We start from the raw sequence: 25974 nt of genomic DNA on the forward strand, positions 1-25974 counted from the left end.
GTGTAATTCAGGTTGCTTTCCTGCAATTACCTATGGTATATGTCCCCAACCAAGAAAATCCTGCTTCCAGGATTTGGCAAAAAAACCCCAAATCAAACCCGCTAACAAAAAAGCCTAGGGAAACTCAAAAGTAAAACAGCAGTGAGGAGGCAGAAAAGTGGGAGAGTTATTTCTTGGTCACATTTTTTAAAAAGGTGTGTGGCCCTTTAAGAGGGTCTTGAAAATATTTTAAATGGAGACAGATTAAATGCAAACATCTGATATCTGCGTGGAAGTGTGCCTTCAGCCAGCTACCCCTTTCTGAATTTCTGAACTTTTGATCTCACCAGAAAACAAACAAGCTGCAGAAGTGTTTAGGGAATTCGGCACATTTAGGAAGTAACCAGGGCATCAGGGTGGGGGAAGTTTTTCCTCCAGTTGCGGTGAAGCAGGGTGCTTTAGCCTCTGTTGGAAAGAAAAGGAGGTTTTTTTACATTTCTGCGGGAGCCAGCTCTTTTCCCAGACTAGGAGAGGAGGTGGTGGTTGATTTTGGTGATGGGGTGCGGTGGGGCGTTTGCACAGCATGGTCAAAACCAGCATATTGCTGAGCAGTCCTGCTGGGGAGGAGAGAGAAGGGCGAAAGAGAAACTTTTGTCCCAAAGTAACCTCCACGTTGTCTCAGTGGAGGGGAGTGATTTACTTTTTCAGTGGAACAAAAAAGGCAACAGGGAATTTGTAACTGGATATGCAGATGAGGGAGCAGTGACCGTCAGTAACCCCCGTGCACTTCGCGCTGCCAGCGCAGAGCTCGTGGCTTCCTCCCCTTGCTGCCTGCTCTGCCAAGCACAGGCACGGGAAGCAGAAGTGGCACCAGCCGCCAGCCTTCCTCTTACTGCTGGTGGCACCCCGAGTGCCTGGCATGCTTTTCCCTAAGGGTTGGTCTTTCTTGAGGGTAACATGTGCTAACCTAAGCAAAAAATAAGAAAGAGGAGGGGGAAGCTACAAAAACTTGGGCTGCCTTGCGTTCTATTCCCTTTAGAGCTCGTTGTTTTCCACTGTTTGCCACAGATTGTGGCATCTTCTCTTCATAGAGTAGAAAAAGCAGTGTAACACCTTGCTGGCTCTCTTGGCTTAGCCTGGAAATCTTCAGCCTGGTAAATCCTATGAGACTTGATCTCTCAGCTCTTCCTGGCATAGCTGCTCTCCTCATCACTGCTTATTTAAGCGTAGTTAAGGTGGAATTGTGTTCTCTCTCTTTAAAAACAAACAAACAAACACCCCCAAAAACCCAAACAAAAACAATTCAAACAGTGTGAGAGTCATTTCCTTAAACTTCAGGTTTGTGAACTTTAGTAGCACTCATGGATTATAATTTCCAGATGGTATCCCTCTGGTCTGACAGAGATACAAATTTATTTTAAAACCAGGAGTGGAAACACCAATGGCTTCGGAAGGGGAAGCTTCTTGAGAAAGAAAATGGAATTAAAAAGCATTTGCAGAAATTTTGCTGAGTGGTTAAGACTGCTTCCTAGATTTGCATGTGATTCTGTATCATATCTGTGTGTCTTTGAAATTCATGGTAGAGTACCTCTACTATTAACATAATGAAATACAGGCTAGTAAATCCACCAGTGGTTCATGCAACAGCTCAGTCCCATGTTCTGTAACAACACAGGGCTTAAGTGAAGCTGATTCTTTATGCAGGGCTAATGCTGGAGTAGATTTTGCCCCAGATTATGGGAGCAGCTTGGTGTGCCTTGCTGCTTCTGTGTATGTACGTGCAAACTGAGCTGAAGTAATGATATTAAAGGGATTTGGTTTTAAAGATTCTTTATTTTTTTTTAAATCAAGACATCATGGATTGGCATCTCTGAAAGCTGCCAAATTCCAGAATACTTTGCCAGCAGCTCGTCGTTTTCCTTTGTGTTATGGTTCGTGTAATTCCCTCTCCCCTGTTTGTCAGATTTGCTTTTCCTGTTCAGAGCTCTCACGTGCATTTCCTTTTTGGCTTTGCCCTGACCAGAATCTTGCTTGTTTTTTCACTTTGCAGATTTGAAACTTCGGGATTTCCTGGTTGACAACGAGACATTCTCAGACTTCCTCCATCATAATGTGTCCATGCCGTCATCTGCAGTAGCTGGGCTACTGGATGCAGAAGTCAACCTCCAGCAGGTAACAAGCACTTTCAACCACTAGTGTATTGCTTCTCTGTTGCTTGTTTAACTTTAGAGCCAAGATCCACAGTGCAGGATCTCTGTGACCTAGGTGTTACAGAAACACATTGGAAAATGCAATCCTTGCTTCTCTCTCCCCTCTTGTTCTCCATTTACTGTCTTACTTGGTTGTAAGCTGTAAAAGGATGCTGAGACCCATGTGCATATGTTTTGATCAACATAAGAAAATAAACTAGTACCCTTCAGGCCAAATTTCATTACCTCTTTCCTGTTGTTTTTTTTTTTTTGTTGTTGTTGTTTTTCTTTTACTCAAGTAAAACATTAATTAGGTTGGTAGTGCTGTTCAAACTGTTTTAGCTTGGTTAGAAATAAAAATGGGGTGGTTGTTTGGTCACTCAGTATGGACTGGAGCAGGGTTTCTGCCTTAGATTCCTGTGCAGTGGTAGGAGGCATGCTTTTCAGTTTGTGCCAGCTCTTCAAGACAGACAGTAAACTTGTATATTATGTAGTTCAAGAGAGTCTCCATGTCAGATGAAGCTCCTGAGTGCTCCCATGATAGTCTTCGTAAACATAGGCAGTGGTAACAGTGGGCTGGAGCCACTCTCTTGAGACGGCTGTCTGCCATTATCAAGCTCAGAACACAGTTTTTTGCTAGGCTGGATGACTTAGTCCAGCAGTATCCTTTCTCATGCAGAAATCAGAACTGATTGCTTCAGACTTCGAAGGAAGACTTATGGTTCTCTTACGGTAGTGCAAAACGTGGTGTGCAAAAGGAGGAGGAAATCCATTCTGCTTCCCATCTCCCGGTCAGATCTTTTCTCTGGAGTTGATTAATAGTCCTCTAGGACTTAGTTTTCATGCTGTCCCCCTTTGCACGCATTGTCTCGTTCCTCAATGAATTCTATCAAGCCATCTGTTTTAGTGCAGGTCATAATTAATACTATAAGTTAAGCATATGTCTAATACAAAAAGTGGAAAAAAATTCTTGCCCATTTTAGGCTGCAAGTTTTGTTTTACTTGAAACTTGAATTTGCCTGAAATTCATCCTAGATTAGAAGAGAAATGTGCTATGGATGGTTCTACAAGGATAACGAGAAGGCTTCAGCAACAACGACATAGTCATTCTGCCTAGGCTGATGCAGAGACAGAAGGATTTTCAGAGAGGCAAAAAAGCTGACTCTGACCTTACGTTGTGTGACTGCCGTATTACATCTGTTGTATATGGCAAAGCCAGTGGAAGCAGAAGACAAGCTTGACTTTTATCTACATAATGTATCTGAAGGGTGGTGAAGGGGTAATCAGTTGGCTAGTTCTTGCTTGAATGCTTTCAGCTTTGTTCCTGTTTGTGGAATTCTTGTGCTGATTCTGCCAGGGCGTGGGGGGTGATGTTGTTTAGTCTTAATGATGGTTCGTGCTCTGGGATGGCGGGAAGAGCAGATCTAAGCAAGACGGAGGCAGAGCTCTCTCTTCTTGCAGGATGACTTTATCTGACTCACAAAATGGACCCCTTTGATTTTGCTGGAGGTCTGGAATGGAGATATGACCTCACTGCTGAGCTGCATGGTGACCGTAGTATTAATAGGCAATAGTTGTTTGGTCTCTGACTGTATGAGTGGGTCACAGCTTCATTCACAAAGTCATATAGAAGGGCCTATTCAATGTAGTCAAATCTCTCACAGTAAATACAGCCTTCTTCTGAAAATTTTTTGTGTTCTGTGGTTGTTCAACGAGCCCAGGAGTTATGATTTGCAAACAAGGAACCAAAGTCACCAAGGAGATGGGACTGTTGTTCACTGATGTTGCTGTAGAGACTGTACTCCAGCATGGCAACAGGGCCATGTAGCCAGCATACTGAATACCATACAAATACACAACAATAGTCAAAGCCTTGTCTTGATGGGCTTGAGTTGCTCAACCTTGTGTTTCTCTGATGGTGGCAGATATGCTCAGAAGAGTGTGGGCTTTGGAAGGTGCCTGGATCAGCAGTGGGCAGGCAGCTATCTAATCAAGTCTAGTATGCTCCCATTGTCCTGGAGTGGCCAGACAACTGTAACTTGGATGGCAGGAATAGGTCCTATCCCTTGAAAAGCTGCAGGGGCACAGTGGGGTTCTGGGCCAGGGCTCCAGTGTGATGCATTGAATGGCAGTAAGGAGTAAATAGTAATGGCCAAGGTCTATGCTGCCCCAGGAGAGAACGATGTGACCTATGAGCACAAAACAGTCACCTGTGACTGCTTTCAGACGTGAGCCTAGCATTTTGAGAGTCCTTAGGGGACTTAACCTGCCATTTAGAATATATTTGCCTGTGGAAGACACCATGTCTGCAGATGACTTGAAATGGTTGCAGAGAATTGGCTTGCTGCATTAGTTTGGGGTCTTTGGGAGAGCCCTCGTTCTGGTTTCATGTGCTATGGTCTTTGCTGTGTTTGGAAGGAGCAGCTTTTCTCCACAAGAGCTTAAAATCTGAGTTAAAAAGGCGGACACACACAGGGGATGGTGGAAGGATTGTTCACCTTCACTTTTTTGAATGAGCACCAAGGCACTGGGAGACACTGGTTTTTCATATGTCCACCCAGGGAAGCTGCTTTAGGCTTGTCCCAGCTCTCCTGAGCATCATTCCAGGGCCACAGGAATATCCCCTCTTCAGCATGGCTAGGATGATAAACGTGTCTCTGCTGGCAAAAATACCAGCCAAACTTTTTTCAAAAGGCCAGCCTTTTTGAAGTGAGAGCTGCCCCATTTATTGAGCTGAGTGTGCAGCATGGAACATGGGAATGCAGACTCAGATTAAAGGTTTGCACAAGTATTGCATTATAAATCACTTCCCTCTCCTGTCAGCTCCATCTGCTTGTTTTCTGAGCGTAGTGTGCTTTTTCTCCCTGGGTTGTTGATGCCCTTTCAGTTTTGAAAGACAAGAACATTTTCAAACTCAAACTGTTAACTCTTCTGGGCTGTAGATCAATCCTCTTTAGTTGTTGCTGGAACTTGAGCAATGATTTTATATGTGGGCAATTTGTTTATATTGTAATACCCATGCTGGGAATTACAAAAGAATAGGAAGAAAAAATGAAGTGTAAAGTTGTTATTACCTGGATTTAGAGTAAAATTGTTCCCTTTGTCTAGCCCCAAGACAAACAAAAAATTCTTTGCAGCTGAAGACTCGGGATGCTTCATGTTTTTTCTCACCTTTATGAAGCTTGCACCTATTTGACATGTACCTTGTGGTTGTTTAGCAAACCTGAAAGCTGTAACTGACATTATTAAGAGAAACTAGGCCATCAGGTCTGAAAAGGACTGGAGATAATTCAGAGGGATTTTATACATTTCCTTCATTAATGAGGTGTTTGCTTGTGGATTGGGAAACATTACTGACAAGCAAACCTTCACCTTACGTAAAATATGCCTGTGAAAGAAAATGCTGGGAGCTCATCTCTTTTTTATTGCAGCCAGTAAGATGGGGTTTTTTCCCCCAGTGATACATTATCTGCCCCAAAACACTGCTAAATGTTTCTCTTGGCAGTTAGTAAAGAGGTACTTCAGAGCAAGGGAGAAGGTGATCATGATCCAGAACAGCACAGAAAATGTGGCCAGCAGATACATCGAAGGAGTTTGGGACATAGGTCTTTTGCCCTTCACGTACATTTGCCAGACTTGTGTCTGGTCACAAGCCTTGTTCTTGCCTTTGTGGCTCAGTTCCCAGAAGACTGAAGATTAGGCAATGTGTGAGCCTCTTGTGGGAGGAAATGGCTGCTGTGGAGCACAGAATCTCTGCTGCCCTATGCACGTTGGTCAAGAAGTGGAGAGAGACCTGCCTCCTCCACGACTTCTCCCCTATGTACTCAGCAGGGAAACTTGTTTTTCTGGGAATTGACTTGCGCATGGGCCAGGCCTGCACAGCCAGGGGCCGGTAGAGAAGAATGCCCTCTTACCTCTATCTGGAAATGTTATGAATGGTTACTTTTGTCTAGGTGATAACCAATTTTGTGCTATGAATCTTAACACAAAGGGAGACTTACATGCCTTCCCCACTTTTCCAGGTCATTGTGTCTGGTTCCCGAATGCGACTGCAAGATCTCTGCAACATCTCTGAATTTCTTACAATCCAAAACCAGACAGCGGCAAAGGACTCTGAAGCCTTCATTTGCACCTTGCCAAAGGAAAAACTCCATGCAGCCGGACAAGTGTTCCGAGCTAACCTGAATCCTTTGAAACCCCTTCAGGTGAGTCTACTGGTCACACCTGTGAGAGGCTGTCATCGACACCGTGATGTTTTCTAGGGCTTTCAGTCTAGAAACTCAACCATGCATTTCCAGACTGAATTATTCAATGGGAGTAAGAAAGAAGAAAAGGTGGTCTTTATCACTGCAGCATGAACAGCATCAGTTCTTCCTGCCATTCCTACCCCTCCTGGTGCAGTGAGGTACTTGTGGAGCGTAAATGTGGGTGGCCTGCAGTGCTGTTTGTCAAGAGGGAAATATCTATGCTGTATAGTAACAAACAGGCTTGTCCCTGTGTTTGGTCGGATGTTGTGTCTTGGATGGAATGAGCCCAGATGTTAGACTGGCCTGTGCTGAGTGCTAAAATCATCACTTTCTGCCCTTTCTGTGAGGCCACTGAGTGCAGAAGCTTCTAGCCAGTGGCAAGCCACAACATTTGAGCAGGTTTAATTCATACAAAGAAGACTGAAGTTTAAAGTCCTGTTTCAAAGATTGACTAACAGAATGGGTTTTGGAGTAAGAAATCGTTGAACTTCAGGAAGATACATTATTTGGAGGGTGATTGGAGCAGTCTTACAGTTCATCTAGGTGGTGCACCCAGAGATGTTTGGTTTCAGGGCAGCAATATCTGGTAAAATACAGAATTTTGAGAAAGTTAGTGCTGGAAATACCAGTAGACAGAAGGGAACACAGAACCCACTCTGTTACCGACTAGAACAAACATTTTCTTGCCTGCTGTGGAAGAAATAAACACTTCAGCTGTGTGAGTTTCCAAGTCTGAGCCTTTCAGGAGTAAACGTCAAATTGCTTGGCTTTGTCCCCAGTCCAAGAGAGTCATTCGCAAGTACTGGAATCATATCAGTCTTCTGCGCAGTACATGGTGGTCAGTTACATCACACCACAGCTCATCTTCTGTTTTGCACATGTCCTCCGTCTGCATTTTTTCTTTCCTGCTGGAAGAGCAGGATAATCATAAGCGTTAAGAGATGAGGTAGCGGCTCTAAAAATGTCCATGCAATAAGGATGGTCTGTTGGGAAGAGGAATAGCTACAAGTAGTTTCTTGTGTTCAGTTAGATGCATTTACTTTAAATCATTCAGAGATGCTGGATTTTGAGGAACTGAAGGAGATGAAAATAGCCAGCTGTAGTAGAACTCAGTATTGGTCTTCTGGTTCCTTTGGAGGCTCAGTCTTGGCCTTTCTTATTAATGGAAGTCTCTACACCTTAGCTGACAGGAGCAGGTACCGTGTGTATCTCTGTTCTCTGTTGGTTACGGGTGAAAGAAAGCAGTCATAGGCCACTCTGCACCACTTGGCAACAGCAAAGTAGACTAAAACATTATGTGCAGTTTTGGGGGACTTCTGAGAAGCTTGGTCTTGGCTTCAGAGGAAAAAAGGCTGAGTCCAGAATCCAGCAGTTATAAACCCAGTGTGTGTTGTCTACTGTTTTGTAAAGGATGGCAGTTTTGCTCAGAAAAATGTCACAGTCTACCCTCTAGTTAAGCTGCATCAGTGAGTGAAACAAAAACCAACTGACCTCAGTGTGGGCAGGCAAAATGAACAAATTAGCTGTAGGATCACAACCAATACTAAGTCTGAAACTTAGTGTCTTTAAAGGGTAAGACTGCTTTGACTTGCAGTACCATCTTTGAACAAAGAGGGAACTTCCTGTTCATGAACAAAGGAGGCTTTTGGTTTAGCTTATAATTAAAGGCACTGTGGGTCAAATCTTGGACGTGCATACTGAAGATAACACGCACTGTATCTACTACAGAACCTGTAAACCAATGCCAACAATTTGCCCAGAGATTTATTTTTAATTTTTTTTTTTTTTTTGCTCAATCCCCCTGATGTGCTTCACAGCACGGCATTTCAGTAAGTAAGGGCCAGATCAAATGGAGCTATAAAGCAGTTCAGAGGCAGGTTTTTGGGTCACATAATGGGACCTGGTCTCCATTGGTTGCAGCATTCTGTGACTGATGGAGGGGCAGCATCTTAGTAAGATTACATCAGTACCATTGGGATGAAAAGGACTTACAGCTTGTGTAAATTCAACACCAAGGGCTTGAATAGTGAAACAGGAGGGTTTTGCCACTCAAGGATCTGGATATAGTTTCTTGAACTGTCTTAATCCAGAAGACTCAGGCCAGCTTCCACCTACTGCCCCTGTGCATTCCCTTTTGTTGTTCCCTCTGCAAAACGATGCAGTAAATTACATCACAGGGTTGATCCAGGTTAAAAGTGACTGACCTGATCGTGTGCTTACACAAGCGTTTGAAGGGGACTGCAAGACTGAGAACCCAGTGGTCAGGATATGTGTGTGTGGGCTGAGACCCATGGTAGCACCGGCTTCTGACGGCCTAAAGTGAGTGTGCTTTTGTAGTCTGAGAGAAGCTGTAAGTGTTCTAGGTAACTCACAAGAAAACAGTAATTATTAGCAAATTTTGGTCAGAGCACAGTTTTAAAAAGGGAACTAAAGTGCATGCAAGGTGAAAAGCATGAGCTCTAAGTGTCACAGCACCATTAAGAAAGTTTTTTTAGAATAAGAAAGGCAAAAAATAAGCACTTTTCTTCACATACCTGCTCACCAATTCTATCCAGAATAACTTGAGCCCAAGTTGCCCAAAGTGCAATAGTACAATTAAGACAGAAAAAGGGACTTCTAATTAAAATTTTCCACTAGGATTTCTAGCTCTGCCACTGATCCTTTGTATTACTTCAATTTAGCTTGCTCTGTAGGATAAGAAAACAGAGCCAAGCCAAGAGGTTCTTACATAAGATCCTGTATAGGACAAGCTGCTTAGATCAAAACCAGCAGAATATCTGAGAGTGATCACCAAGCACCAAGGCAGAGGATCAGCCTTTCTTCTTCACTGAGTATTCTCTCTCTTAAAAGCAACATGTGTTTAAAAAGGCAAATTCTCTTTTTTAGGACCCGTGTCTTCATCCATTCTCTGGAGCTTTTTGGCCAACAATAAGTACTGCAGGACATAGGACGTCTTGTTCTAGCCCCTTCTGAACACTTCTCAAGCCCCTTCTCTTCTTGGAATTTGCTTTGCACTGGGTTTAGTCAGTGAAACTGAGTCAGGAGAAGCTGGTTTGAGAATGGCGACCCAGTATCTCTAATTGCATGTACATAAATTTCCTTTCAGCTTTCTCTGTGTCCTAGCAGTTGTCACATGGAAGAACTACGCAGTTTGGAAAGGTTGCAGGCACCCCTGGTTAGCAATGCTTGGAGATACTCAGGGGACTGGTGGTGTGATGAGTGGGGATTGTCTTATATCACACAATATCTGTCTGTGGGACAGCTTTCCCCTGTAAATGTCCCCAGTTTTGAAAATTACTTAGGAGAAGGTTAAATGACAAAGATAATTCTAATTGGTCCCGTGGAATTTCATCTCTGCAGCACTGCCTGAGAGCAGTTTTGCTGCACTTACTTGCAATGGTGTGTGTGTAATAAGCCATAAATATGTTGTGGCTTGTGTACTGTAGTGGTCCGTGAAGGGGTGTGGGTGAGCACATGAAAATCCAATAATTTTTTCTCCCTTCGTAATACGTGTGGTATTTTGTCATGTGGTTAGCGTGAACTAAGTGTTGAATAGTAAATGCATTCTGGTTGAAAAATGGCTTTGGAAAAGGTCTCTTAATGTAAATACATGCTGCAACTGAACTTGTGGCTTTCCTTGCTCTTTTGAGAGTGTTTTCAGTCAAGCACAATGATACGATGCTTTTAAGCAGCTGTACTTTGGGACTTCCAGGAAACAAAAGCAGAAACTTAAAGCATGTGATTTCTCTGTAAAGTTCAGTATAAAGTTTCTATTAAGATCACTGTATGGTCTTAATGTATTTTAAAGCAAACATGGCAGAGTGGTCTCATTAAGCAGAAACAGCTGTATGATGCAGACAGTGGCTGAGTTTTGTTACGACCTCTGAATACTTCAAACGCATGCATTCTCCGGCATATTAATGAAACAGAGCCGTCCATCCCTTCTAGCAGGAGCTGCCAGGTGGACTTACTCAAGGTTTATCTTGACTGTGCAGTCAACTCTGATCGTCTCAAGTATTTGTCTCTATTTTGAGTCTTGTAGCCTGCACATACAAGCACACATAGTCCACCCAGTGCAGTCTGTACCTCACTAGTACTGTGATGTTGGCTGCCCCAAAAGACAATCCTAGATGAAGGCATGTCTTGCCAGCCACTAACACAGCAGTGTTTTTCAAACCCTGCTACAACTTAGTCTTTCCACAGTGTGCCTAGAAAGGCCAGGTGAACTTTTTGTAGCATTTCACTAGAAAATTAATCATTGCCCCACCACCCAACCCTGCCCCAAGATGTACTGCAGTCACCTACCAAAGACATTCTTACGGTGGGACCAGTCTTACGGGAGCTGCCCTGAATCTAGAAGGCTCTTCTGAATGTAATGAACTATTTTACTTAATGAGCCATGGCAAGGAGTTATTTTCCAGGGAAGTGCATGACATCTCATCTCGTCAGTCGACTGGCCACTTGTGACTGATTCTTGTCATTGTCTCTAGAGATAGGACTTACGAAAGGCTCTGTATGTTGGCTTTAGGATGCAAAAGGGTGGTGATAAAGAAAGAAAAATTTCCTCCATGGCAATGGCATTATTGCAAGTTCTTGTGAGAAATGGAATTGGAGTGCTGTGAATTTGTTAGAGCAGAAAGGTCAGGGTGCTGGGGTGAAAGGATAGGAGAGCTCTCCTCACATTTTGGAGCAAGGTTTGCAGGCTGCTTGCATCACCTAAGACTTACATAGTGGGTCAGACCGCGGTCCTGTTCAGCTGAGTGCTAGTCCAGCCGTGGCCTGTAATGGAGACGTGCGAAAGAATGCAGCCGTGGGACAAGCATATAGTAACGTTTCCTCAGTGTAATACCTGGTTCTTCAGTAGCTTGCAACTCAGACTTTCACAGCTGCTGCTGCAATCTTGGAGTTTAACGCTCAGTAAGCTTTTATTCTGTAATGAATTCTTCTAAGCCTTTCTCAAGCCCACCATAACTTTCAGTACCTTCAGCATTGCATAGTGTCTGTTGAATTTCTCCATTTAGACTAAGTTGAGTGTGCAGTAGCTGCTTTGATTTCTTTTATGATCTTTTCTGGAAGCTCTCTAGGCCTGTATGATGAGGCGCAGTGAGCAATCATCTCCTGTTCCCATTCTCAATCCTTTTTATAATTCTACAGATCTCTGCCATAACTTCTGTTTGTCATTACAGGTGCCACTGGAAGAACTGTGGTCTTCTGTTTTTCCTTTAGAAGCCATTTTTATCTTGAATCATACTCGTGCCCTTTTTCTAAACTTGTGTTCCTTCAAAGATGGAGGACCCAAAATTGCATATAGTACTTGAGAACTAGGATTGCACCATGGATTTATATCGATATTGATCTGTCTTATCACTGTAATTCTGAAATCTCCCTTTCTGAGTGGCAGTAACTAGTTCAGAGCCATCAAAGGATATCTTAACATCTTCTCCCTATGTATTTTACTTTGCAGCACTGAATTTTGTCTGGCACCTTATAGCAGTGTGTCAGCCTGAGGCCTTTCACTAATCCTTTGCAACTGGCTTTTGACTTTTCACTGTTCTGAACCATTTAGTATCATCATAAAACTCTCCTCATCCACCTTATCCCTGAATCACCTTTGAATATAGTAAACAATACAAATCTGCGAAGAGCTCAATGAGGTATATGGAGCTGAACAAGCACATCCACTGTTACGCCTCAAGCTAGGACTTCCTCCCTCATCTTGTCTCTGAAGTGGTGCTGCAGCTATGTGGCTTTGGTATTTGCTGACTATATTTCTTTAAATATGTCTTGAAGGTCTTAGTCAGTGAGGAGTTTGAATTGCTTTGCTTTTAGCCCCAGTGATGTGTTTTGATTTATCAAAACCTGAAAGACTGTGGTTAGTAGAAATCCATAGAGGTTAGAGACAGCCTCCCTGAATTTGCAGCTAGCTGTGGAGGAGGCACTAACTGTGCATGCAGAAAAATTAACTGGTTCTTAAATGCCCTAGCAGATGGGTGGAACAGCGTCTTATTTACACCAGCAGGCACTGACCAGGTCTTACCACCCTCCAGCAAATCAGATAGAACAAGTGAAAACCTCCAGACGTTGCTTCCAGAAATTACCCCAGGAAAGATGTGAAAATAAAAAGCTTCAACCCAGAAGGTGTGCGCTGAAGCCCAGGCCCTTGGCTGTTCCTCTCTGCATCACAATGCTGTAACTTTAGTATGCTTTCAAAACCTGCAGTGTGTAGCTGCTAATGTAAAATCTTAGGGAATTACTTTAATCTTCATACCCTTGAAACAAGAATTGTGTCCAAATGTTTCCCATGCAAGATAATCCAGATTTGTGAACAGGAGAAAAGAACCCCAAAACCTAAAAACAAGGCTCACCAGTTACATCCGAAGCAACTGGAAACATTGAGTTGTCTTCAGTGAACTCTCTGCTAGAGCAAATAGATTCCTGAGAGCTGTGCCTTCCACTTCTGCAAACTGTCAGTCTTTCTCTTGTGAAGATGGTGAGTGTCAGCTGTTTGATGGAAGCTGATCATATTAAATTATGCCCTTGGTTTAGATAAATATTGTAAAGGCCTGATGGGAGGACTTGAGTGCTGGAGATGACGTACACTGCTGCAGGAGTTCTCTGTATCTGAGGTGTATCTGTGTATCTCTGTACCTGTGGAGTCCCACTGAAAGCTTGTGTCTACCAGCTGGTCTTTTCCTCCCTTGTGTAGATGTTGCATCCCCTTCTTAGCACTGGCTTGCAGGATTTCAGGTCTGCCCACATGCTGTGCTTGTTTAGTGACCTGGAATGCAAGCCATCCGTTGCGCTGTAGGTGTACATGCATGTGTTTAGCACTGTATTGGGATGGTTCTGCTTATGGCATCTGTGTACCGTAACCTGTGAGGAAAGAACGGGGTGCCCCCATTGCATTGTGGAACATTTAAAACAAAGGTACTTTAAGCTCAGTGTTGCACAGAAAGCCAGCTCTGTCTTCCCCATCAAGTGCTTTGCTATGTAAACAGTGCTACTACTTTACAAGAATGTTTATAGGAGTTTAATTTCTTTGTGCCTTGCAGTGACTTCTAGCTTCTTTTTCTCCCTTCCTGCAGAGACGATTTTCTTTCAATTCCTCCCTGTGGGATCTGTCAGAAACTGTGGAAGCTTTGAGAGAGAGCCTTGGGAAGCTTGTTAAAGAGGTAAGGAGTGCCTTTATGTCAGCAGAACACAGCGCTGTGGTTGCTATCTTAGCCTGCAGTTGAGTACAGGAAGCACGAGTCACCTTGGTGCAACTCAAAGTCAAATCCCTGGCTTGTTTTGAAACTTTCCTCCACCCTACAGCCATTCTCCCTGTGTCAGAAGAGGCAACACTTTGCAACCCCTTGGCACTTAAAGTTACCAACAGCATAGGAGTTTTGTCAGATGCGTGTCTAAAGATTGGATTCACATGGGAGTAGCATGAATTAAGATGCAGTAAGGTTATGGCATGTGGAAGAGATGCGGCTGTTCTAATCTAAATTAGTAGCTATAGGCTACTGTTTGTTCTTTGTCTAACCAGCTTTTTGGGGCAGAGATTGTTTTCCCATCTTTGTAGGGCAGTCAGTGCAATGGCATCACAACACCGGCTGCGAAAGGCTCGGTCAAAACATAAGTAGCGATTTGCAGAGGCAAAGTGACATTATTGAGACTGCAAGTATTTGTTTTTGCCGGTGAAACGATGGATTAAGAAAAAAGCCCTGCATGCTTACCGTGAGTCAGAAGTCCAAAACCGGGGGTTTTTAATCTTAGTTGCTTTTTGGCTCGCTCTGACTTTGAAGTGCTACTACTAGGCAAAAATGTTCTCTCCCTGAAGCAGAAATTACAACCATCTAAACTAAACAATGCCGCCGCCTCCCCCTCCCCTTCACTAGTCTTCTGTCTTTGCATCAGAGCAAGAGAGCTCAGAGCCGTGAACGGCAGTAACCTCTGAGAGCACGCACAAGAGTGGGTCACTTCAGGTTAGTGTGCGCTCCACTCCCACGGAGGGGCAGCTGCCGGGAGCCAGCACCACACCAGCCAACAATTCCTGGCATGCATCCCTCCCCGAGTCCCACAGCCTGCCGACGGGTCCCATTTACAGTGAAATTAAGATGATTCCAGGATCAGCTTCAGTTAAGACCATGGCAGAGCTCTTGCTGCTAGCAGGGAGGCTGCCCTTCAGAGTTTGATTACAGCTGTTTCCCGCTACGTCACTTAAGCTTCCCTTTTTTTTTTTCTGTATGGGATAAAAATAATTTAAACCATGTGATATTCAGTTTGCTGATGTGGCCGAAAATGTCCCAGAGTAATGTGTCTTTTGCTTGGCAGCTGTTTTGGGTAGGACTACCTTTTATTCTGCCCTATTGCTGTGCAAACAAAGGCAGCTTTTTCCTTTTTGTACAGCGTGAGCCACTCCAGATGGCTTGACCGAAAGTTACTTCTTATTGTTTGGCAGGCTGATTTTTGTGTGAAAAGGAGGGACTTGCTCCCTTGTTTCGAAGGGCAGCAGCTTGAGGGGGTGGAGAGAACTATTGTTTGTGCCATGTCTAGGAGCCTTTCTAGCAAGGAATTTTAATTAGAAAGTGGTCTGAACAAAGTATTTGTTTCTGAGTATGGGATTGATTGGATCTGTGTCCCTGGGCTCTTTAAATCAACCTAGGAGGGCAGATTAAACACTGAGAGCAAGGGCAACTATTAAGAAACACTTACAGAGCCAGGTCTTACATCTGGGAGAAGAAATAGGACAGTAACCCTTGACACATGAGCTACTTGCTTCCAGTGGTGTGAACAGAGCAGCTCTGTATGCCAAATGTAAAGTTGCTGGTGCCAAATATGAAACCGTTCTGAAATTATATGTAAAAATGTATTTGCTAATGCAATCCCTCTGCAAGATAGTTAACACCTCATATTCATGGGTTCATGGGAATTAGCTTCACTTCCTATTTGTGTATCTTTGCTCGTGTTAGGGAGTTGATGGTACTTCAGCTAAAGCAGTTGACTTTCTGCTGAGGAGAGATCAGCTGTTCTACCCAAGATACCAAGAAACCCTGAAGGGGTCCTTTTGAATTGGGCACTCAAACTGTCACACCTGAAATGCAGCCTTGACTGTTGAGGAATTATCAAATCCAAAAATCCACGTGAGCACGTGTAACCAACCAAAGCTGTTGTGTGACATTTTTTTCATTCATGTTCTGTGATGCTAGCATCCTGTCAGTCACCCTAAACCTTTGGAGCTGTACTGAGTGGCACCAGGCTGCAGACAAAGACAGTGAGCAGTGAGGAAATGAAAGTACTCTTGAAGCAGTCACTCTGGACAGACATACTGAATCCCCAGGCTTTAGCTGTTCTTACAGCTGTCTTCCATCATACCGATGTGTCACATGTTTTCAGACAGCTGAAAACAGCTATAAATAGAGGCTGCTTGTGTATATGCCACGTAGTAGCTGTTGTTTCCCATCAAGAATTTTTGTCCAGATGTTGGCACATCTAAAGCATGCGCAATGCTGCAGATGAACACAAAGCATCAGGTTTGCATCCCAGTGTTAAGGCTGGAGACTGTGGGTGTGCTTCCCTTGGGTGAGTTTGGATTGAATTGTTCCAGCACGCTGTTGCATTCTGCATTGTTGCTGGCTGGCTTTGCTTGGCTGTCCTAGTTATCTGCATCTTTTTTAAACGAAGGTGACAAAACCAACACACAGTGAGCAAAACTGGCAGATGGTCTGTGGCTGACTCTGTTATTGTCTGTGAAGACAGGGCAGTGTGGCCACAGCATCTAAAGTTATTTCTGAGGTGCAGCTGATGAGCAGTTACAGATAGGTGTCTCAGCAGCTTTGCTGGCCCTGAATAGTGCATGTTGCTGTTCCAGACAGCAAGACCATCCAAGTTACTGATACTTCAGTAACAGACAAGAAATCAGATTGAATACTAGATAAGATTTAAAAAGGGATAGAGAGCTAGCTGTAGTATGTTACCATGACACTACATAAAATTGTCAATTGCCCTCCTGTTCAACACGAAACACAGATCTAGCCCTTTCTCTCCAGACAGTGGTAACAGAACTGGAAAATAATTCAGAGGAGGGCAGTAAGAACATTTAGAAATGGAATGACTTTCACACAAGGAACAAGGGAGTAGACTGGGGCTTGTGAGCTTGGAAAATAGATGAGTTGGGGATGTGACAAAGGCCCACAGAGGTGAGTGGCACAGAAAAAGAGATGGGGGTTGAATGTTCACTGTGTCTTCAAGCGCCAGAAACATGACACCAAATGGAACTAACCATAGCCAAATTAGAGAGGCAGAGGAAGTTCTTTCCAGTGGTGTGTTGGATGTTAAATGCTTGTGGATGTTCAAAACTCAAGGAGTTCACCATGGAGGAAATTAATTTAGATTTAGGAAATAGAAGTTCCTTGAGCTGAAAAGAGATTGAAGCTGGAAGGTTACTTCAGGGAGGTATCCTCATTACTGTTTCCTAACATCCACGTATTGTCTCAGTCACAGAGGTTACTGAGATAAATAGACTTCCAGTCTGTATGGACGCACTTCTGCTGATGTTCTTAAATCTCCAGACAGAGAGTCAGAGGGCAATGAGAGCAATGCTGGAGTGTAGAGTGAAACTAGTGTTCTTGGAGGTGCATTGCTTTTTCTTTTGTGGTGCGCGTGGTCATGTCTCTGCGTACAGCAACATTAGTGCTGTGAGTGTCTCAGGCTAAGCTCCTGGTAGTTTTGTTCATGACGTATTGCTGGTAGATGCTTACGCCAGACAAATTGAGTCTGGAGGTACCAACTGTCCCAGCCAATTGTGCCTTGTCACTTCAAGCCTGGTGTCAGGCTGGCTGAGCAGAAGGGCTCTCACTTTGGCTGGCTGCAAGCACAGCTCACACTGTGATCAGGCTCCAGGCTGCAGCTGGACTTGTTTTCAAGGGTTTTCTGGGAATGCCATTGACAGTGGGGCAGGGAGGTGCTGGGACAGGGACAAGTGATACTAGTCTGGAAGGTCAAACTGGCTGTCTGGTGTAAATCAGTGGAGACTGCTGACCTTGGTGGAATTTTGCCAGGTGACACTGCTGGGCCTGCAGCTCATCCTGCCTGTGTCCCTTGAGCTGCACTGGCTTTCTGTTGTTCCTTAACAACGCACCCCACCCTGCCTGGCATGAGGGGGATCCGCTGGAATGTGAGCCATTGTGCGACTGGGAGAAGAAGTGGCTTCCATGTGAGCAGGCAGGGAGAACAGGAACCACCCACAGCACTGGAGGAGAAAACTTGAGAGTAAAGAACTTGGCAAGAGTGCATTCCTTGTGCATGTGCAAAAGAGACTTCCTTTAATGTTCTCCCACTGGGGCCAGGGGAAAATGTGCTGGTCTTTGCTGTTGATGTTGTGTTCAAGGGGATTCTCATTTGTTCAAAACCAGAGGTGCGATTTGGAGGACAGTGGCAAGATCTTCTCCTTTCACTAATTCTCTTCCTATCCCTGCTTCCGCTCTCTTTTCCCCCTCCCCCTCCAGTTGCTGAGCATGAAGAGCTGGAGTGATATGAGGCAAGAAGTGATGTTCCTGACCAACGTGAATGCCTCAAACTCCTCTTCACAGTTCTACCAGGCTGTGTCACGCATTGTGTGTGGCCATCCTGAAGGCGGAGGGCTCAAAATTAAATCCCTCAACTGGTATGAGGATAACAATTACAAAGCGCTGTTTGGCAACAGCACTGAAGACGATGCAGCTAACTTCTATGATAACTCCACAAGTAAGTGTAAGCCTGGTATGGCTTGAGGTCCTATCTACTTCACGGTTGTCATCACTAGTCTTTCCCAAACTTGCACAGATGAAAGCGTGTGGTCCTGGGGAACAGTGTGCCTTCTGCTGTTTCAGAAAGGCACACACATGCCGCCTCCTGCACATACCCTTAAGGACATCGAGGGTAGAACGTACAAGGGATTCCCAAGGGCCTTGTGTAGGGTCTACGGAAGGCTGTGCAGTGGACCTGCTTCAGGGGGAGAGGGAGCTCGGTCACGTGCAGCTTTCAGAAACCTGCCTTTTCTGGGTGGATTTTGCTCATGCCATGCAGCAGGGTTGTGAGAGTGGTGTGGAACTAGCAGTGTCGCTCTTAATGCTGGAGGCTACCTGGGTACTCCGTGTTTGCTGGACAGACAGTGGAGGTTTGGCTGAAAGGGGCTTTTTGAGAAGTTTTGCAGTAGAGGAGGGTATTTGTTTTCTGACAAATGCTGTGCTTTCAGCTGTGACTGTCCGCAAAGCCCACACAAGTGCGGCATGTGCTTTCTGCAGTTGTAACTGTGCTGTTCAGCCACTCACCCATGTCCCCTCCTCCTCAGCACCCTACTGCAATGAGCTGATGAAGAACCTGGAATCCAGCCCGCTTTCCAGGATTATCTGGAAAGCTTTGAAACCCTTGCTGATTGGGAAGATCTTGTACACTCCCGACACCCCAGCCATAAGAAAGGTCATGAATGAGGTAACTCTAGCCCTATCCTCTGATATTTAGAATGAGCTATGTCCCCTGGCTGTGCAGCTTAACTGCCCTATGTTAAGTTGGGCCCAAATACAAGCCTAGACAGAGTTGCCTGCAAAGCACAGCCTCCCTAGACTTTCACCTCCCTTGCACTTGCTGTTGAAGGCTCAAGGAGAAAAGGCCAGGCTGAATTCTCGTAGGTTTAGCTGGAAGCTTTCCTGATGATATCTTTTGATTATCCTCAGGCGTTGCATCTCCGATGTAGGATATAGGAGTAGGGAAGACCTTGATAAGCCTTCAGGTGTCCTTCCTCTTCTCCACTGTAGGCTGCTCAGTGAATCCTTAGTCATTTTCCATTGTGGTTTGTCTAATGTGCTCTGTAATTCCCCAAGCCCTCTCAGCAAGACTCTGGCACAGAGGGAGGGGCTTCCTCTGTGTGCCCTTTATTTCCAAGGTAGTCATTCTCCACCAAGCCTTGAAAGGCAGTGTTCAGCCACAGGCATCCACACTCCCTTTTGTTTTTTTCCTTTCCAAGTGCACTAGATTTTCCCTACTTTGGTCCTTGCAGAAACTGAGCTGCTGTTTGAATATAAGTAACAGTCAGTATTTTGCTTTGACAGGTCAATGCACCCTGTCGGCCTGCCCTGGCTCTCTGCCAGCTTTTGAAAATAACCTTTCTCTCCTCTTTGCCGACAGGTGAACAGGACGTTCCAGGATCTGGGTGTGTTTCATGACCTCGGGGGGATGTGGGAGGAGATAAGCCCGAAGATTTGGACGTTTATGGAAAGTAGTCAGGAAATGGATCTCATTCGGGTCAGTATGCTGTCCTTGCCAGAACCACCACAGTCATCTTCTGGAATAAGTGATGAAATATTTATTTTAGATGGTGTTCCAATGCAGAGCTGAGCAGATAAATCATGTGGATGGGACCCCTTTTTGAAACACATTGTGTTTGTACCAATCTTGCATTAATCTTGGCATTCCTTCCTTCATGTAACAACCTGCTGCGAACAGTAGTGGTACATGTTTAACACCTGTTTCTGATCTGCCGCCGGCAAATGGGCTGTTTCTTCCAGTGTTGCCCTAATGTGGTATGAATGTCTGGCCCTTGGTACTTCTGTAAACTGTGGACCTGTGGGGTTGGTGACATGTTCAGCTCCCTGTGATGGGCGCTTCTCTACAACAGTGTCTCTCGTGATAGCAGCAAACCGAGCCGTCATGTGTACCTAGATGAGATCCTGGAAGGTGCTCAGTGGCCTCGGGCCCGGTTGGGCACAGTAGGAATCAAATGATTAATCATGCCAGAGCTGAACCCACATGTCAGGCAGTAATCTGGCACATTAATTTGCAGTTGCATGGTACACCTCATTTGGTAATACTTGGGAGCTATGCGAGAAGACCAAATGCCACCTCGTGGCTGATTGCTTCATATCGTGCCATGCATACTGGACCATGAAGAAGGGGCTGGGAGTCTTGTTCAGATTTGACATGCTTTCTGCCAGCCTGTTGGCTCCCTGGAGCATTGTGCCAGGTGTTAGATCGACGTTCTTGGGGCACCGTCTGCTTAAGTGGCTTAGTTCTCTGTTGGTTCCCTCAGGTGCAGCTCTGAGGGGTGGATCATTGACCCTGTGCTGATGGCTTTGGAAGCACAGTGATGTAGAACTGGATCACTCAAGAGAAACAGTTGTAGAAAACCTTTTTCTGTAGTCTCTGCAAGGCAGGTGGTTGAGTGTCATAGTGCAGCTGTTACACAGAGACCTCCTCAACTCTTTTAAGCCTTGGAGTTCATTCCTTGTTTACTCCAGTGTAATGATGTGCTGACTATCTCTGACCTGCCTTGTTGCATTTCCCCATCATAACAGAGGGTCAGAGACATACTTTCCATCACTCCAACCCATAAAGCCAACCCTATGTTGGCTTTATGGAACTTAATTCTGTGGATTTTGGCATCAAGGAGGTGAGAATCAGGGCCACCAATTGTAAATTGAACTGTTTGCTGCAGAGAGTCCAGATAGAAAGACAAGGTTTGGATGTTGGTTTTCAGTTGTATCCTTTGAGAAGTGAGTGTTGCTACCTTTTTTTTTTAATGAGCCCTGAGCTTTTCTACTTTTCTGGAGCCAGCTTCTTCTTAACTTCTGCTGGCTCTAGTAGTAAATTCTTGATCTTCCTAGCAGTCTGGTGATCTCCTCTGTGTTGGCATAGTAGCAAGGGTTCATTTGCTGTCACCTGTTTCAGTTCACACAAGCAGGGGTACATAACTGTCAATAGCTGGGCAGCTCCTGGGCTACATCCCATTCAGTTTAGAGGTGCCTTATGGATCACCTTTACATGAATAGCCTGAAACATGCAGTTGCATGTTTGTGGCTGCTTTCAAGGGAGGTGTCAATCCTTTGCTGTTTGTTAGCCACTGAGGCTGCCATTCTGCTGGGTGACTGGCGTCACCTCCCAGCCTTCTGGGTTGTGTAATCTGTTTGGTGTATTGCCTGTTGCTGGAAGAGAGGAAGGTGCTTGAGTTGCCCTCTCTGGCACTTCTAGCTTGATGCTAATGCGGCTACTAATTTCAGCGAGGACAACGTCGTACCCCTGGAGTTAAAGAGCTTTAATGTTCCTGCTCCATGTGATGAGGCTGAGCCCCTTTCCTGCAGGCATAAAGCCCTTCCTGCTGGCGATGGTGGTGCAAGCCAGTCTTGGGAGACCAAATGTGAAGAGAGCGCAGCCAATCGCTGTTTGCTTAGATTTCCTTTCACACATTCTCCTTTGCCAGCTTGGCCTGTTCTGTTTTCCTAGTTCATGATGCTGCTTTTGTAACTATGTGTCCCATTACTTTTTGTTTTGCTGGAAACAGCAGAGCATGGGGAAGCTCCTCACCTCGCAACTTTGCTCTTTGTTCTGGCGGAAAAATCTATTTCCTGTTTTTACTGGTTAGGATTTTTACAGTTTTCTTTCTTGTTCAGGGTTGGTTGGTTGTTGTTTTTTTTTTTTTTCCCCCACACTTCAGTTCATCTGTGTCTTTTACAAATAATTCTCCACTCCTGCCTGCCCTTATGCTGTCTGCTACAACACCAGTGCTCCTACCCGGACTGCGCTTGTGTGGAGCACTGCGCGTACGTGTGGTGGAGCAGTAGCCCATCCTCAGAAAGCCAGCAGTTAAACCAGTTGAAAAAAGCGCTGTCTGAGATAGGAGAACGCAGAGGCAGGACATCATGGCTGTACAAGTGCTGCTTCAGCCAGCCCTGGTGGTGCAATAGCACAATAAGTAAGAAAAGCCACCAGTCATCTGGCACTGGCGTTTCTGCTGATTGCTGTGACGGTTCAGCCTCCAGCCACAGCCCTTCTCTACCGCAGCTGGGAGCAAAGGTTTGTTCGTGAGAGCTGAGCAGAGCCTGGCAGCCTCCATCAGGCCAATGCGTTTCTCCTGAACGCACGTCTCCCTCTTCCCTGCTTTGCGGGTGCAGGACCTGGTGCCTGTGCGGGGCGCAGAGCTGTGCGTGGCTCTCTGCTGCCCTCTCCCTGGAAGAGGGGTGGCGGGACGTGGCAGCAGCCAGCCAGTCAGCCTGCCAAGCACACCCGGTGCTGTAGCTATACCGAGGGACAAACATCCTTTGCGATGGGAGGGGAAGGGGAAGGACCCCCCCACGCTGATCTTCTCAGGATGGCAGATGGCCTCTCCCTGCACCTTTTAAAATGTGTTTTCCCTGTAGTACTTGTTTTTATTATGAGAGAGGAGAGCTAATGTTAATTCTCAATAACTGTTCCTCCTTTGTATTCAAAACATCTGCAGACGCTGCTGAAAGGCAAAGCTCTGTGGGACCTGCACTTGCCATCTTCCAACTGGACAGTGGAGGACATTGCCCGTTTCCTGTCAAACCACCCAGAGGATTTTGAGACAGCAAATGGCTCAGTCTATACCTGGGTGGATGCCTTCAATGAGACAAACCGGGCTATCCAGACCATCTCACGCTTCATGGAGGTGCGATCCTGCTAGGGCAAGGAGCTGGCGAAGGGCAGCAACTTGGTCTCCACTTGCGTAGTGGGGTGTTCCTGGAAGGGGAAGATAGATATTCCTCAGTCCACTTTGTGTAAATGACCAGGCTTTAGTAGGGCTGAGTGCACAGCGTGTTAGAAAATACAATTTATTCAGGTGCCTAAACATAGATGTAGGAATATAACCATAGGCCTTTTTTCTTGAAGCTCGTAGTTTGGCCACTGCGTGTGGTTTTCCACCCTGCTGTTACTGGGCGGCTGAGAGCTACTGCGTGCTTCGACAGCGTAACAGCTCGTATTTCGATCTGGGTTTTTAGCTGGTTACTGCAGCGAAGCTGGCAGCTGCTTTAAAGTGGGGAAGATGTAGCGAATAATGAAGTTCCTTCTGCTTGTTACTTGATCGTCTTGGGAGATGGGTGCAAACAGAAACAGGCCTTGGCCAGGCGGGAACGTGTTCCAAAGCCTTTGGGTTTCCCCACTTGTTTTATAGAATTTTTAGATTCAAATCAGACCTAGTTTATTAGTAACGGAAAATAAGACTGTCTGTAAAAAATGTCGCTTGGATGGGATCCTGTGGCTGGTACTGCAATGCTGTTTAACCTCTTGTCCAGAAAATACCTTTGCTGGGGTGTTTCTCATGGATATATGTTTGACTGGCAGGTGACCATCAAGAAGGAAAAACATGACATCTCTACCAACTTGCTGGACTACCATGAGCTGTTGCAAAGTAGTCCAGCACTGCAGCTTTTTCTTGAATATGGCATTACCATTGCAGACTATACCTTCTTTCTCCCCCCTAAATGTAAACAAAGTACATTCTGGTGTGGTAACTTATCCTATAAATGCTTCTAAATTTGTCCCTGTCTAGTGTGTCAACTTGGATAAACTGGAGCCTGTGGCCACGGAAGTCCGCCTTATAAACAAGTCCTTGGAGCTCCTGGATCAAAGGAGGTTCTGGGCTGGCATAGTCTTCACTGAAATAGCTCCTAACAGCATAGAGCTCCCTCAGCATGTGAAATACAAGATACGCATGGACATTGATAATGTGGAAAGGACCAACAAGATCAAGGATGGGTGAGTCCTGATGTCCTATCTTACGAACGATTTCTTACTGGGGATGCAGTGATGAGGATTTCTAACAGAAAAGTCTTGTTCCCTTGGTGCAGGTACTGGGATCCTGGTCCCCGTGCTGACCCCTTTGAGGACATGCGCTATGTTTGGGGAGGCTTTACCTACTTGCAGGATGTTATTGAACAGGCCATCATCAGGGTGCAGACAGGCACGGAGAAGACGACAGGAGTTTATGTGCAACAGATGCCCTACCCATGTTATGTGGATGACATGTATGTATGCAGGCTGCTTCGAAAGCTCCCAGGAGGATTGTGGCTTGGGAGGCATGGGCTTTTATCACTCCTTGGGCATGGTTATTGTCCTTACTATCAATGGGGCAGCAATCTCCTTAGTGTTCCTAATCTCTGGAATTAAGGCAACTGCATGGAGGATTTAGAATGTGTAATGACTTGCAGAGTCCTTCCCAGGAGAAGGACAGGACTTTCATATACCGAGTACATTCCTGAGATGTGACCATATCCCCAAACCCAATACAGGCAAAAATAGCACTGAGAAAAAAAGAGAGACCTAGGCATGGGAGAGCAGAAGGAGGACAGTTGAGAGCAGTCCTTAGGAAAGACAGGTCCTTAAACCCACTCTTCCATTGAAAAAGTTGCATCTCCACCTCCCCTCTGGCCTGGTGATGTGTTTAGGCCCATCAGCCTCAACTCATCATGAGACACTGATCCTGTGTCATGCTCTGCACATCGTTTGCTTTGCACAGTGAAGCCTTAGCCATCACTGTGCTCTGCTAGCCCTTGAGTTGCAATGATGTTTCGAACTCTGTTCTGATCCCTTTCTTTCCTTACTCTCCCAGCTTTCTGCGTGTTATGAGCCGCTCCATGCCTCTCTTCATGACTCTAGCCTGGATCTACTCAGTTGCTGTGATAATTAAGGGCATTGTGTATGAGAAGGAAGCCCGGCTGAAGGAGACGATGAGGATAATGGGACTTGACAATGGCATTCTGTGGCTAAGCTGGTTCATTAGCAGCCTCATCCCGCTCCTGATGAGTGCAGGCCTGCTGGTGCTGATTCTTAAGGTGAGTTGACTGATGTGGTCTGTGCGGCAGAATCTGGAGCCTTGAGAGCCTGATAAGCAGTGGTCTGTACTGGCACACTGGGGAGGGGTTAGCAAATGCGGGTTTACCAGCAACTTCTTGGGAACAGAGTTGTGGAACAAAACAGAGCTGAGTGGCCGAAAAGAGCAGAAGGGACTATAGTAGGTTCATTGCTCTTGACAAAGTGCCTCTGGTACTACCCCCTTCTGGGAATGCTGTTGTGCAAATTGCAGCAAGCCGGGTCTCCCTGAGCAGCAGCTCTGCAGACCTGCTCGTACTAGAGCTACATTGGAGAACCCTTCCAAAGCCTGATGCACCTGTTATTCTCCTGCCAGGTGGGGAATCTGCTGCCTTACAGCGACCCTAGTGTGGTGTTTGTTTTCCTCTCAATCTTCGGTGTTGTGACCATCCTCCAGTGCTTCCTCATCAGCACCGTGTTCTCCAGGGCCAACCTGGCAGCTGCCTGCGGAGGCATTGTCTATTTCACGCTGTACCTGCCTTACGTGCTGTGTGTTGCCTGGCAGGACTACATCAGCTTCTCACTCAAGATGTTTGCGGTGAGTCTTGAGAAAACTGTCCTGGGTACTGGGGCTCCACCAGCATGGCACTCAGCAGCTGTCTAGCTGGACACTGATAACAAGGTGGAAAGGTGTCGGGGGAGGGTAATTTTCCTGTGTAAGAAGCTATCAGGGCTGGGCTTGGTGAAGAGGTTGACTGAACCTGGCAGATGCTGCTAGGAGGGTTTTGTTGGCTTTGATAGTAGATACAGTTCAGCCAGACTAAGCTGCCATGATCTCTGTACGCTGTGATACTCTACCACCAGATACGCACGCCGAAGGAACCAGATGCCTTTCCTCTGCACAGTACTTCTTACGTGTCTGGAGAAAGGTGGCTCTTAGTCATCTCTTCCCTCACATGAAAGTTCAAAGAGCAAGGGGAGGAAAATAGGGAAAG

The 25974-nt window shown here is 45.5% G+C and overlaps 1 protein-coding gene across 1 annotated transcript in view; it reads left to right on the forward strand.

The window, feature by feature from the left end:
- The window catches only part of ABCA1 (ATP-binding cassette, sub-family A (ABC1), member 1), a 73693-nt gene that overhangs the window by 24306 nt on the left and 23413 nt on the right, over positions 1–25974 (forward strand). The window contains exons 5-15 of the mRNA XM_010138042.1: positions 2030–2151; positions 6191–6373; positions 13501–13587; positions 17908–18145; positions 18732–18871; positions 19565–19681; positions 22650–22838; positions 23721–23926; positions 24019–24195; positions 24780–25002; positions 25356–25577. Coding sequence (XP_010136344.1) covers positions 2030–2151; positions 6191–6373; positions 13501–13587; positions 17908–18145; positions 18732–18871; positions 19565–19681; positions 22650–22838; positions 23721–23926; positions 24019–24195; positions 24780–25002; positions 25356–25577 — 1904 coding nt within the window. The remainder of the gene's footprint in view (positions 1–2029; positions 2152–6190; positions 6374–13500; positions 13588–17907; positions 18146–18731; positions 18872–19564; positions 19682–22649; positions 22839–23720; positions 23927–24018; positions 24196–24779; positions 25003–25355; positions 25578–25974) is intronic.

The sequence above is a fragment of the Buceros rhinoceros genome, unplaced genomic scaffold (assembly GCF_000710305.1).
Source record: "Buceros rhinoceros silvestris isolate BGI_N320 unplaced genomic scaffold, ASM71030v1 scaffold14746, whole genome shotgun sequence".
Classification (NCBI taxonomy): Eukaryota; Metazoa; Chordata; class Aves; order Bucerotiformes; family Bucerotidae; genus Buceros; species Buceros rhinoceros.